At 36.7% G+C, this 14,969-nt stretch overlaps 1 protein-coding gene across 6 annotated transcripts in view; it reads right to left on the bottom strand.

The window, feature by feature from the left end:
- The window catches only part of WDFY3 (WD repeat and FYVE domain containing 3), a 264,633-nt gene that overhangs the window by 167,221 nt on the left and 82,443 nt on the right, over nt 1–14,969 (bottom strand). For all 6 annotated transcript variants that reach the window (XM_049709048.1, XM_033416011.2, XM_049709050.1 and 3 more), the window contains one exon: nt 9,703–9,913. In XM_049709048.1, coding sequence (XP_049565005.1) covers nt 9,703–9,882 — 180 coding nt within the window. In that variant the 5' untranslated portion in view covers nt 9,883–9,913. The remainder of the gene's footprint in view (nt 1–9,702; nt 9,914–14,969) is intronic.

Genomic DNA, 14,969 nt, shown 5'->3' with positions numbered 1-14,969 from the left:
TTCTTACAATCACCCTCAAATTGAGCTGAAAGTATCAAACAAATGATAAATCAGTTCTACAGGTTATACTTTTAGCCAGGTAGTCTGTTCTTTAACTTGACACACAATTTTAAATTATCTCAAAGAATAAACAAACTGTTCTTTTCAGGAACTCCTCAATAAATTGTTTTTCTGCTGAGATTTTGATAAATGTTATGTGCTTACAGTTAACCTATGTCGCCTGCTAAATACCCATAGTCTTTAATAAACAAATTGGAGATAGATTAGAAATTGAGAAGCCTCAATTTTAAATTTGAGCATACTTTCAAGGAGGAGAGATTTTACCCGTCACTCTCTCTTGAAGTTTTTATTAAATAATTTGTGTCTTAGAAAAATAAAAAGAATGGCCAATTTATTGACCAAATTTATCTCACAGACTTAAAAAGTATGCCCAGTAAGCACAGCCCTGTAAGACTACATTAATATCAAACCAAAGCAATTTGGTTACTAAAATCAACCTCGCTTGAAGTTCACAGTTGATTATGACAAAGTTTATTCATTCCTTTCTTTCCTCCTTTTTTAATTTTTTGGTCCATATAAAAATAACATATTGCAACTCAAAGTGCATCTTTTAAAATAAACCATCAACTATCTTTATCAAATAAAATATCTACACCATTTGGTTTCTAGTGAGGAAGGACACATGCTTGAATAGCCATTCTACTTCCACCCAGAGATGAGTATGTAACTGCCTAATGAAGGTGTTTACAAAGCAATTGTATATTTTGCTCAGGCAATTATTAAGCCTTTTGACAAACTGATTTAAAGTAGATAAGTATTCCTATTATTCAGAATATACTGATGTATATTTTGCTCCTAAGAATTATTAAGCACTATGTTATCCTAAGAGTAAGACAACTTCATAAAATAAATAGCTCTTTTCTTAGCATAAACATATGGTTATTCAAGCAGTCTTCACGCTGGGTGGATAATACACTGTTAAAAATGCAACTAACTTTTCATACAAATCCTGATATTTACAGCTTTATTTTCATAAGGAAATTTTTTTCAAAAGCTGTGTTGCTTGAATTGACCAAGCCAAATGTTACAGAAAAAGGACCATGTCCTACTTGCTAATCTGAAATGAACTACTGCTTCTTTAACGTAAACAATCTTTAATCTAGTGATCCAACACTACTGATTGATTCACTCTTTCATTTATTCACTCATAAATATTTACTGGTCTACTATATATGCCAGGCAATATTTGGAACCTTGAATACAAAAGTAAATAAAGAACTGTGAATACAAAGGCAAATAAAGCAAATATAATTCCAGTTTTCACGGAATGTACATTTTAGCACAGGAGACAAAAGTTAAGCTATTTTAAAAATGAAAATTATGTTGGATAGTGATGCATTATAAAGGAAGTAAACAGGGTAACTGAAAGGGAATGCCTGGAGTGAGAAAAGGTTATCAGAAACGCTCTCTGAGATGACACTGACCCAGAAGGATGATACTGAATAATGAAAAAAGGTCACAATTCAAACAGCCAAGGAACGAGGGTTCCGGGCAGTGAGAAGAACTGTGCTAAGACCGTGGGCAAGAGATTGGGAGCTTGAGAGATCAAAAGGCGTGGGTGAAGCTGGAGTGTTTCCAATGAGAGGGGAAATGCAGCAAGAAAAGGCTGGAGAAGTACAGGGACTAAAACATGTATCTGGCATTTTAGATAATACTGAATGTGTAAGCCAGTAAAGAAAAGAGATTTTTTGGTGACTGACTTCAACAATTAAATCTAAAAATATTAGGTATGTATTCACCACCTTCCACAAATAGTGGGAAATAGTGCTTCAATCATGCATGTAAATGTGCACCACAGAGGATGGAGCACAGAGCTGGGATTCACCTTCCCACCCACAGGGACTCTGGTCAAAATTTTCTGGTTCTTAGTTCCCTCATCTGTTAAAGGGGAGAGTTGAGCAAGAGAACTGGTCGGTAATACACTCAACTCAGAGGGATGATTCTATAATAGACATGTGACATTCATTACCCAGATGAAAAAAACAGTGCTGAGGAACAAAAAGCCTTTTAGCAAACTTAATAAAAATAACAACAATTATCATATAATGAGGCTTTACAGTGTGCCTAGCACTATTCAAATACTTGACATAATGTCATTCGAATCTCATGAAATCCTACACATTACTCCCATTTTTCAGAAAAAGAAATTAAGGGTTAGAGAAGGTAGATGCCAGGAGGTGGTGGAGACAGAATTCAAAACTAGGTCTGATTCCAAGCTGTGCTCTTAGTCACCCAGTAATATACTGCCTGAATTAAACTTTGCAGGAAACCTATCACTATACCTTTGCACAGTGTTCACCTTGCAAGGGAATTAGCACAGCTCAACTTGTTTTTAGAAGGGTCATTTTAAATATCCACCTAAATAAATTTCAGAAAATTTCCTGGCTGCTCCTCAACTAAAATATTTTTGGTATACTCAGGGGGAACAAATGAATGGTGTTGTATAATGGCATGCAGGAAGCAGCGGCTCAATATATATTTGTTACCAAATGAAGCTATTCGGTAAAATTTTATTAAATATTAGTAAAAGAGAGGTAGGAATTTTTACAAAGTTTTCTAAAATGGTGTCTTTTCCCCCCTAAATATACGTAATATCTAAAATTAAGTTACAGAGTATATGAATAATTTGATATATCTAACAGATTTTGAAAATTGACAGTGAAGATGTAATTGCATTTACCAATTAATATAAATCATTACATTAACACTTACAGTCTTCTTGTTCTAAGGACCACGAACTTGCAGGAGAAGAAAATGAGAAGGTGTATCTCAGTCCCTCTCTCTCCTTCTAGGGTACGCCCGCCTCAAGAGAACATGTACTCTCATCTGCTCTGAGTGTGGCTTGCCCACTTTTGCCAATGACTGGGTAAGTAAGCTTAACCATATCAAGGGTGAAACTAGGAAGTCCTTTGTTGCACAGACCTAAGCTCCATTCTCCAATATTGGTACTATGCAATAAGTAACAAAGCTGTATATTTGTAAACATAAGCCTCATATATGTAAATAGTTCATTTGTCTGACCCTTGATCTATCTCGCATTTGGTTCTGAACTTGAGTATCCTTCCTCTAAAGCCAACAATTTAAAAAGTAAAGGTTACTTGTGAGGGATAAAAAAAAGAGACATTGGGGGCTTCCCTGGTGACGCAGTGGTTGAGAGTCCGCCTGCCGATGCAGGGGACACATGCCGCGGAGCTGTTGGGCCCGTGAGCCATGGCCGCTGAGGCTGCGCGTCCGGAGCCTGTGCTCCGCAACGGGAGAGGCCACAACAGTGAGAGGCCTGCGTACCGCAAAAAAAAAAAAAAAAAAGAGACATTGGATTCAACTTAGATGTTTCTTGAATATAAATCAGAAGCAAATTCAAAAACAAGAGGAGTCTCTAAAAGAAGATCCAGTTAGTAAAGATTATATTTTAACATACACAATTTAGTATGATAACATAAACCAAGGTAATTAACAATGGCAGTTAACTTTTAGATGACTAAAATGCTATTCATTTTTTAATACGTTTAAATGAAGTATTTTTTTTCTGTAAGCTTTTGTTCTTGGGACTAAAGGTTAATTATTTTTAAGAATGCTGATTAAATATTATCCAGCTATTCTCAGACCTCACCATAATCTTTCAGTTTGAGAGAACTGGTGAGAAGGAGGATACCAGCAGTGCCCTTGCAGGACTGTGATGAAGAGCACAGGAGGCAGCTGAAGAACCCAGCATGAGTCCTGGCCCAGAAAAAGGGGCTTAACACATGCCATTTCTCAACCTCGTGTCTCTTAAAGGCAAAAATCACACACTGAAATAACAGTATGGAGCACACTTTAAAAACGATTCTGTAGATGGATATCCATGTCTAACTGTAATATGGTTTATTTGCCATTTGGCATGAATCAAACAAAGTCTCAAAAATCAACAGTACAGTTCATTTTTGGCAATCGTGGCAGGATGTCTGGAGCCATACTGAGCTATTCATTCATCTAAGCTATTTCTTACTAGTGTAGAACGTTCAAGTATAAATTGTCAAACATTAAATAAATATGGTTATCTATATCAAAATTTAATGGATGTGATGTCTTATCTAAGGATAATTTTAGTTTGTTAATGATAGGCCAATGAATATAATTTATATATTTTTTAAATTGGTCACAATAGTACAGAAATAACTTTCTTTTCATTAGTTAAAAGTTGATAAAGGAAAAGAACCTGAAAAAGAATAAATATATGTATATATGTATAAAAATATATATATATAACTGAATCACTTTGCTGTACACCTGAAACTAACACAACATTGTAAATCAACTATACTTCAATAAAAAAGTTAATTAATTAAAAAAAAATGCTAACCATCATCTGACAATGCAGGGTTGCCACAAACCTTTAATTTGTAAAAACTGCAATAAAGCGAAGCACAATAAAACAGAAAAAAAAAGTTGAATGAAACTTTATGATATTTAAACCACTCATTGTATTAGAGGTTTAGGCAATGCATATGTATATGCTTTTAATCAGCCAACTAAAAACTTCTGACTTGAAAGAATAGAGACTCATGGCAACACAGAACACAACAGAACTAAGACAGTCTAAGCAATAGAGAATAATCACTAAAGCAACTTAAATCTTCTTAAAAAAAAAAAACCCCAAAAACCTCAAGTATTTGTTTGAGTCTTCTAGTCTAAGACTCACTTGAATTGACTGTGGAAGCTTAACTGATGAAATACATGGGACACATATGCAGGATATTAGTTATTAATCTATATTAATAGCTGAGAATAACAATTGTCCTAACTACTCTTAACATTATCATCACCTTTTCAGTGTTTATGAATCTGAGAGAAGGAAATTATCTCAAACTACTTAATAGCTAATAGTACATTGTGACATTGAAGTAAAACAAAAACATTAAAATAAAAAACAACCAACTTCCCAGGACTGGTTGCAATAAAAATTAATGACTGTTACCTCAACAGGGCTTGAAAAAATAGCTTGTCCATAATCAGTTCTCTCCCAATTTCAAAACAGCTGTCTTAAACCTTTCCCTACCTCTCCTCATATTCCTACCCTATCATCCCCTCCCCTCCCTCACTCTCAGCCTTTTTATCTCATAGATTAAAAAATGAACATCCTCTGCTCTGTTCCTATGGTATCCCACCCAATTCCACGAGTGATATGTGAATTAGTCTCTCTAACTATGCTCTGTCCCTCTACTCCTGCCCTTCTTGCTTTACCAGCCCAGCAAAACCTCAGTCCCAATATAACGCATCTATCCGTCTTTTCTACTTCTACACACACGCTGCTTTGTAACTGAATGAGAAAAATCACACACGCCTGCATGGATAATATCCAGTACAAATTTACTATCTCCAACCTTCACTGAGCCCTCAAAACTCTTTAAGCCCTTTATTGTCCCTTTCAACTATCCTTCTTGATTCCCTTTCATTAATATTCCAAACCATCACCATTCCCTAAAGTCTCCTACTCGACCTGCTTACTCCAGACTCTTAACAGACCACATCTTCTGTTGATAACTATAAGAAACTGAGGTCATCAAGCAAGATCTTATTCAACTTTCCACTACCTTCACTACAAATCCGTGCTCACACCCAACAAGACATGCTCTCCTGCAGCATGCGGTGTCTCTTGTTCAAGGCTCACTCACCCACCTGTAATTTGACTCTATGCTCAATTTCACTGTCTTAAAAATTTCCAATTTCCCCCTCTGCTGGTTTCTTTCCTTCTCTTCATGAGCATGCCTGGATCTCTCCCATTTTTAAAAACAAAGTAAAACACCAGAAATATACAAACACAAACCCCCTATTGCCAAATTCACCTCCATCAATCTCTTTTGTCCCCTCTTCTTTCATATTTCTACAAGCTGAGTCCATACTGTCTCTTCTCATCTCCCATTCACTGCTCAACTCACTGCTTTCTCGTGCTTCCATTCTAGTAACTTTCAAACTGGCAAATCTCATGTACATTTTTCAGTCTCCATCTTACTGGGTCTCTCTAATGTACAGGATGGTGTTGACTGCTCTCCTCCTTCTTGCAACTTTTATCTCTTGAGTTCCATAACCAGCCTCTCCTGATTCTTTTTGTACTGCTACTGACCCATTCCTGTTCTGTATCCTTTATGGGTTCCCCTTCTTTCACTAAACATTCATATTCTCCATGGTTCATCCTTAGCATACTACTCATGGGGCAGTAGGAGGCACGAGTAATGTCTTATCCCCTTCCAGGGTTCCAACTACCACATCTCTGCAGTAGTCCCCACAGTCCCTCACCTGAGCTTTCTAATTGCCTACTGAATACCTCCACTTGGGAAGTTCACAAATATCAACAGTTTGGACTCAATGCCCCAGACTGAATCTGTCCCCTATATCTCTCCTTCTCAGCTACTAGGAAAAATATCCACCCAGTTTCCCAAATGAGAAACCTAAGAGACAGCCTTGCTTTGGTCCCTTCTCCTTTCTTATTCTATTGCTTAGAATACTTCATTGGCTCTGCGCACCTCGGAGAAAAAGTATTAGCACTTAATATGATATAAAACCTGTCATGATGTGCCTATTAAACTTAACAGTACCCTTCCTCGACATAATATCAACTTCTTGGACCACTTATAGATGCTAGCACACATCAAAATGTTTGTAGCCTTTACCTTGATTCATGCTTTAACTTCTTACTCTAATTACCTTCTTGGTTAATTTAGCCCAGTTAGTTCCAAGCTGGCTAATGCATATCTTTTAAGGACTCAAGAATCACATCCCATTCTCAAGGGAGACGCCCCTTCCCTGATCCCCACAGACTTTCCGATAACTTTCTTCTCAGGGGTGCCATAATACTCTGCTGTGTCTCTAATACTACATTTCTTTGTTATTCCATTATCTGTTTATGTGTTTATCTCTTCTCCAACAGAAATACATGTTTATCTTCCTCATGACACTTCTGATTTATAAAACTGGACTATCTTATCTCAGAACTCCAATGTATAGCACAATGTCTATTTGTTTGACACATATTTACTGAATCAGTAATGCACAATAACAGAATAAATGAAGAGATAAGCAAACAAATAAACATAGAATATGTAGAGTCTATCCCTCCTCTCTGTTGTCTAATTAGCCTTTGGCTTGGTGTGAGTAACACATAAACTAGATGTATTTCAGCATATATTCAATATGAAATTATTTCAGCATAGTTTATAATCTTTGCTTCACCTTGTAATGTCTTTATTTTTAATGCCATAACAACAGTAACAATAATAGACACAAGTTCCCTAGGACAAGCATTTGTTAAGTGCTTTAAGTACATTATCTTACTTAATCTTCATACCAACCCCACAAGGTAGATATTCTTATTTAACAGCCCAGAAACTGAAGGTGACTGCTCCTCCCAAGTGCAGTACACACCTGGAGGTCTAACCCTTAGAGAGGAACAACCAAGAACACTGATAGGTGCAAACTGGAGATTAAGTGAAAGTCAATCTACTGAATATGAAACATCAGTCTTGTTCCTCAACTTAGCTTTAAGAAAACACTAGCAAGTATATATGCTCCAGGCAGGAGACTGGAAAACACCCCTTCCTGGAATATCAACATATCCTAGGTTAACGAATCTCTGCATTTTATCCAGCCAGATCATCTTACCACTGGAAAAGTCTAACCCCTGCACACGTACTTTCCAATTAGTGTTTCAATACCTCATTCCTAAATATCAGTGTATAGACAATTATCACCAGACATCTGGAGACTACTCTAATATGAAAGAAAATAATATAAACAAAGAAAAAACAGTAATCTGAAGCAAATAACAATGAAAGAAGCATAAGAAAATTTGAAAAAGCTTTAATATTTTCAGAGGGATGAGGAGATATTACAGAATTTTAAATTAATGAAGAAGAATTCAAGGACGTTAAAAATATGACAGCATAAGGTTAATCCAAAAGAGTTAATATTTGATTGACAGAGCTGCAGAAAAGGGGAAGAATATTAACAAAGAAATATTTCAAAATATTTTCCCAGAATTGAAAAGTACAAGTTTGCAGATTAAGAAGGTTCATCATGAAGCCTCAATAAAATTTCAAAATATTGAGAAGAAGAACCTAGAAAATTTCAGACAGAAAGACTAACAGACACAGAGAACAAACAATAAAGAGATCAAGTGAGACTTTGGGAGGGAGACAATGAGTCACAGATGCAGGGGAAAGAGAAAGACATGGGAGGGGAGAAACAAGGAAAGAGAACTGGGGGGTCGGTGGGGAGAGACAGAGACCAAGAGAGGGGAACAGAGAGAGGAGAGAGAGATGGGGAAGAGAGACACAGGAAAAGACAGGCAGAGATGGGGAGAAAGAGACAGAAACAGGAAGGGAAGGAGAGAAAGATAGGGGAAGGACAGAGATAGGTCTAAGGAGAGAAAAAGAGAGATGGGGGAGAAAAAGAAAGAGACATGAGGAAAGACAGAAATTGAGACAGTTATGTTACAAAGTCTGAGGAAAACAAGTTCTATAAGAGTGGCAAAATAGTGGTGGTTTGCTATAAGGTTCATCTATGAATAATATTTACAGCAGGGTCAGTAGACTGTAAGCACTGAATCTTATTTAAACAAATGGGATTATTGTATGGGAAGGACAAGAGGAGGGTAGCATGTATGAGTGAATGTATGTGTGTGCATACTTTGGAGGCATGGGGAGTTTAAAAAAAAAGCTAATTCTCCTATTTCTCAGTAAGAAGTCAATTAAAACTGAACAACCACGACAGCAGTATAAGTATTGTTTGTTATGTAAAAGCTGAAATAGCTAAAAGTGGCAGCAACAATTAGCAGTGGAGAGCAGCAGGGCCCTATAAGCCTGCGGAAGTACTTGACTTTTTAAACTATGTACATATACATCTTTGATAAAAATTTTTAAAATCCCCATTAAGATTGCTACATGTGGGACTTCCCTGGTGGTCCAGTGGCTAAGACTCCAGGCTCCCAATGCAGGGGGCCCAGGTTCGATCCCTGGTCTGGGAACTAGATCCCACATGCCGCAACTAAGAGTCTGCATGCCACAGCGAAGATCCTGCATGCTGCAACGAAGATCCTGCATGCTGCAACTAAGACCCGGCGCAGCCAAATAAATAAGTATTTAAAAAAAAAAAAAAAAAAAAAAAAAAAAGATTGCTACATGTGATCAACTTGACAAAATACATTAAAACATTAGCTCTATTTTGACTCTCTAGACCCTATAACTATCCTCTTACAAGTTCTTTTACAGAAAATCCACCAAACAACAAAATAAACTGAGATGATTCTTCAAAGTGTAAAAAGGACTTGGGCGACTGCACCATTTGATGCCATAAATCATCACTTCAAAAGGTAATGGAAATAACATAAGTGGTAATTTATAACCTATCCCTCTTCCAAGTATCAACCATTAGAGGAACATTTTACAAAATGCTCGCAATCTTCCTTTTATCTGCTAGAACTAAGAGGAGTTCATTCTGACCAGATCTCACATCAAATCACCTTATAGCAAATTGAAAGGAAGGAATCAGCTTCTTAAAAATTCATTCATTCTATCATTTTTTTTTCCCCATCTGTGACTTATTATAACCTCAAGACTCCTGCAGTACCACCCCATCACAAAAGGCATGTGCTTGGCAACCTGGACTCACCCTGTTAAACACTGGCAGCATCATGTACAGTTTCTCTTCTTGTTCCTTCTGAGTCATGTGCCGGGGAGGATGGCACAACTCCGTGAAGAGTCGGCGGAGGTGCATCAGTCCTAAGGCGTTGTCTTGCGGGCTGCACTCCTCCTGCCTCGGCCGCCCCATGATCCTCTTCACCATATTCATCTTGGCTGGTTGGTGATAAACACTTCTAATTCTGTAAGAAGATGTTCATACAGTCAAAATGTCATTGTCTTGACCAGGTCAAGCATGCACGGAGCTCATTAAAAGCCAGAAAAACAAAAAAATTCTGCCTAAAATATTTTTTCTACTTTTTTGAACAGAAAAGGTAGAGAGGCAAAGCTAATTTTGATAAATCTCCCTAAATGACAAGTTACAAATTATGCCACTCAGTGTTCCTTACCGGCTTTGCCACAATTTGTATAAAATGTAAAACATTAAATGTAAAAAATTAATTGTTGCTGGATGAGCAACAAACATTTCCAAGTTAGTCATAACAAAGTTCAACAAATAAAGGGATCATAAATCTTATAATTAATGTGTTGCTTAATAGTTGACTATATGGAAAAAGAATAAAAGCACAGAAAATTCACCCTCACTTCAAAACATCCAAACAAGTGAAAAAAACAAAAATCCCCACAAAGTTTTCTGTTTTCAATTATTTAACTTTTTTTGTAGATGAAGGATTACACTTGGGATAGTCCTCACTGAAGACTTGTAGTTTGAAAAATGCAAATTAAATGAAATGATACCCTCAAATATATTATAAATCATAAGAAAAAAGTGAAAATTGTCATATAACTTAAGACTGTTTTTTCAAACTACAGTTTGAAACCCTTTGGCAGGTCATGTTAATTCATTTAATAGATCATGACAAGCAATTAAAAAAAAGAAGTAAAATATAATATTGTAAATCAACTATATACCTCAATAAAAATATTTTTAATGAAATAGAAGATATTGGAATACATGTAGTAAGGGTAATTATTATTTCATGAAACTTATTTTAGGTAAGGGTGTATTCATGTGTATTGAATCACAATGTAAAATGTATGTATCCCTGGCTAGAACTGCAGTTAAGAAATAAGTAAACCAATCACTGGGTTAGAACATACACCAGAATCAATAACGCTAAGCTTTCAGAAAGCATCATCAGCCCTTTTCAACCACCATGAACTGTGCCTGCCAGCAATTAGCTAATTTCAGACACAAAAACAGGATATCTTACAAAAAGAATCAGGAAGGCTGGGAGGACACTATGGGATATACTGAACTTGAGTAAAAGGCAATTTTGCTTTCTAACCTGTAGAAAAGCAGGAGTAATCTGAAGATTAATTTTTAATTTTGCCACATAAGCCAGCATGGCATTTCTTAAGAAATGAGAGACCACTGCAGAGCTAGACGTTTATTTACTAAACATCTATTGATTTTTTTAAACCATTAAGAAGAACTAGCATCTTAAATATGCTTGCCCTTGAGAATTTTGAGTGGATTCCGTGTTTGCCTGCGGGCGCATGTTTATGCATTCTAGCTTGACTGCAACAGGAGGCCACCTGCGACTCATCACAGGTGAGAAGCAGGAAAACACCCTGCCAAAGGCTGGTCTGCACCAAGGGACCTCTGTGCAAAGAGCACTCAATACTGCTAAGGTGTCCAGTAGTGGGGAAGAGTGCTCAGACCACAGGCACAGGGCCGAGGAGACTCTCTGAACTACAATATGACAAGTGAAAGTCAGTCCGGTTCAAACTTGTTCAACATATTTCATTCTCGGAAAAATGTGTTAAGTTCCCCAAGTATACATTATAAAGATTTCAACAAATACATTCAAAGAGCCTACTATATGCTGGTATTTTTCGTCCTGGAAACCCCCAGGACAAATATAAAATTTGAAGTTAACTATAAAACTTGCATAAATTAGCTAACACTTCAGATTATACATAGATCTGCTCTTTTTCCTTAACCCATAGCTTCAGTTCATAATCTAAAGCTTGTGGATAGGATTTACAGGATTCATGATCCCCTAACACTTCAAAAAACATTTTAAATAGATCTCCAGCTTTCAAAGGGGTCTAGGTCATTAAAAAGCCAAGCATCAATCCTTATTTATAGAGTCAAAGCACTTTCAGACCATTCCCTTTGGTCCTCATTCCAACTTAAGCAAGGGGACTGAGGAAGGGATTAATTCTACCTTTTTGTGAGGCCTTAAGACAAGAACAATTTGCTCAAAATCTCACAATGAAAAAGAACTGAATGAGAATCCAGGACTCCCACCTACTGGTTCAGCCCTTCCTGCTTACTTATATTCATGTGCCTATTTTAAATTACAAAATTTTTGGCAACTGTGACTCTAGAATATTTATTTAGCTAGCATCAAGTTGCAGTTAGAATGCAAAAGAAATGTTTGACTTTTCTGAAGATACACTAATCAATTATCAGTAAACACACACACATAATCACACAAAGACATTCGCTAGATGTAAATCAAGCTATCGTACCACCATTATTTTATATTTGTCGGATACAAAGGGATATATTGGGTTCGCCAAAAAGTTTGTTTGGGTTTTTCCGTAAGACGGTATGGAAAAACCTGAACGAACTTTTTGGCCAACCCAATATATCAATCAGCTAAATGGATTTACTGGTATTTCTCGATTACTCAGATAATCTCAGTAATGGGGAAAAAAATTCAGATTCCTCCTTTTCTCCTAATTTACCAAGAAACACTTAAGCATATCAGATTGCTGACTCATTGCTTTGTCTGCACTTCAATGTCTGTAACTTAAAGTATAATTCAGACCAAGAACTATCATGTTTAAAGTACCCTTCAGCAGTGAAAGAGCAGAAAAGAATGGGTACTTCTTGGTGAAATCTGTACCAACACGTCCATATAAGATAGGTAACTTCAGGTGAAAGTCTCTTAATTCCCTTGAATCTTGGGTTTTTCTCACCTGTAAAATCTTTCCTCATAGGCTTTTTGTAACGCATACATAAAATAACATCATTTATATAAAGTGCCAAACACATTAATTATGTTCAACAGTTTTTATACTTCTTCCTTCAGCTTGATCATGAAACATTTAGTTTCTTTTCGTTTACATTTTTCGTTATTTAAGCAAGTAAGGCAAAGGAAAGAGTGTGGGCTCTTACAGTACTATGTTTTAGAGACTTACAAAGTGATAAATAAAAAATTAAGGGAAAATTTATTTCTTAGATACTCAATAAGAGGTTTCTAAAGCAATACAGAAGAGATAGGCAAAATTTAATAATACTGAGGACAAATCATAGAAGGATTATTTTGGGGGGTAATGTTATCAGGGATTTTCAAAATATTTACAAAGATTATTATGCATAAGAACTAGTTTTCTAATGCAAACTCTATTTTGTTTCACAAGAGAAAAGTGTTTGTACTGCCAACAGGGGGTTATTTAAATAGCAATGAGATAATTATTGCAATGAGCCCAGACAGTAGTTCTTATTCTAATCTCTTGTGTTAAAGCTTAAAAATCCTCTGGAAATGCCTGAAAAACTGTTTAAGTCCTTTAAACAGTCTGCCATTATTTAAATTATAGAACAAGTAAATAGCCTAAATTTGTAAACATATATTTGCCAAGTAACTAATGGCCTTTGAGTAGCTCAGCTAAAAACTTAAAATAGCTTTTCTAAGTAACTCCTTAATTCCACGAGAAGAAATAAATAGCTCACAGGACTCAGGGAAAATCTTATAGTTTCATCAAATAATTATACATAATTCCTCAGGTTTTTAATTTTTTCTTAAACTTTCTGGGGAAAAAGATCCTATTTATTTTCTTACATTGTGAAGAGCAAAGGCAAAACTTCTTACACTTTTTTTTTTTTTTTTTGCGGTACACGGGCCTCTCACTGTTGTGGCCTCTCCCGTTGCGGAGCACAGGCTGCGGACGCGCAGGCTCAGTGGCCATGGCTCACGGGCCCAGCCGGTCCACGGCATGTGGGATCTTCCCAGACCGGGGCACTCCCGGACCGGGGCACGAACCCGTGTCCCCTGCATCGGCAGGCGTACTCTCAACCACTGCGCCACCAGGGAAGCCCTTCTTACACTTTTGAAGAATGAAAGCAGAACTCTGAGAGGCTCCCAAAAAACTGTGTATATAACCCAGCAATCTAACCCATACATTGAAAAAGAACTACTAATACAGTCCTGAATTAGAATTTAAAATTTCTACCTGCTGAAACATTGTTTTTGCCTTTCAAGAACAGTCATATCAGATTTTAGCCCCACCTATGAGACATGACAAGATCAGCCATCTCATTTCTATGGCAAAATACAATTACTTAAGACCTATTCCCAACATCCTTCACCCTTCTGACCCCATCGGTGAACTCATCATCCTACACATATACTGAACTGGACAATTTCTCAAAACATCTTTTCCATTGTGCTTAATCTTCTCTTCTCACAGATGAAAGGATATTGCTTCCATTTAAGGACACTTCATTTAGATATGATTTCCAATCATGGGTAGCCACTACTGACATCTCTCTGACACCTTTCTCAAACCCCTCCTTCTAGGGCCCTTGCTGCTGTTTTGGGAGCCCCAAAGGCACATTTACCCCAATAGTTACATGACAGTTATCTGATATGATTAAAATAGTACAATTAAATTATATTATGGGATAAACTTTTGTAGGCTGACCAGAAATTCTCCAGTATTCTCTGAAAGTGTATCTTTATAAGAAAATGTGTTCAAAATTTTGTATGAAAGACCTGTAAAAGAATTTTTGTAGCATGATGCTTCTGTTAAGTTGTGACTGCTTTCTACTGACACATTTTGCATTATACCTGTATCTCCACTAACCTCTAGCTCAAGTCATTCAGCTCTGTGAATGTATCAGTATCCTCAGTGGATGGATGGCACACAGCAGGGAGACTAACCTCAGGAGTGAAGTGCATATAAGTAGGCCTAGAACTTTCAGGGCCATATCCTAGACCTAACAGCACTAGGAATTTCTCTATTTCTGAAATTTCAAGTTTTGAAATCTTACTGTGAGATCTTAATTTTCAATCCACCTGCCTTTCCCACTTCCTAAATCTGTGGTCTTCACTGGAATCGCTTATTCCTCTTAACTTTTCCCAGTTCTACTCCTCAGATGATGTTCAGTCTCTTCAATACATTAACAACTGTACCTTCAGTTCTCCTGTACTCCTGCCTATACATATTTCCAACTAGTACCCATGCCTGGATGAATTCAACCACACAATTTCTCCACGTCTA

The sequence above is a fragment of the Orcinus orca genome, chromosome 4, assembly GCF_937001465.1.
Source record: "Orcinus orca chromosome 4, mOrcOrc1.1, whole genome shotgun sequence".
In the NCBI taxonomy this organism is placed as follows: domain Eukaryota; kingdom Metazoa; phylum Chordata; class Mammalia; order Artiodactyla; family Delphinidae; genus Orcinus; species Orcinus orca.
The sequence above is the reverse complement of the archived record's forward strand: the minus strand, read 5'-3'. Positions and strand labels throughout refer to the sequence as shown.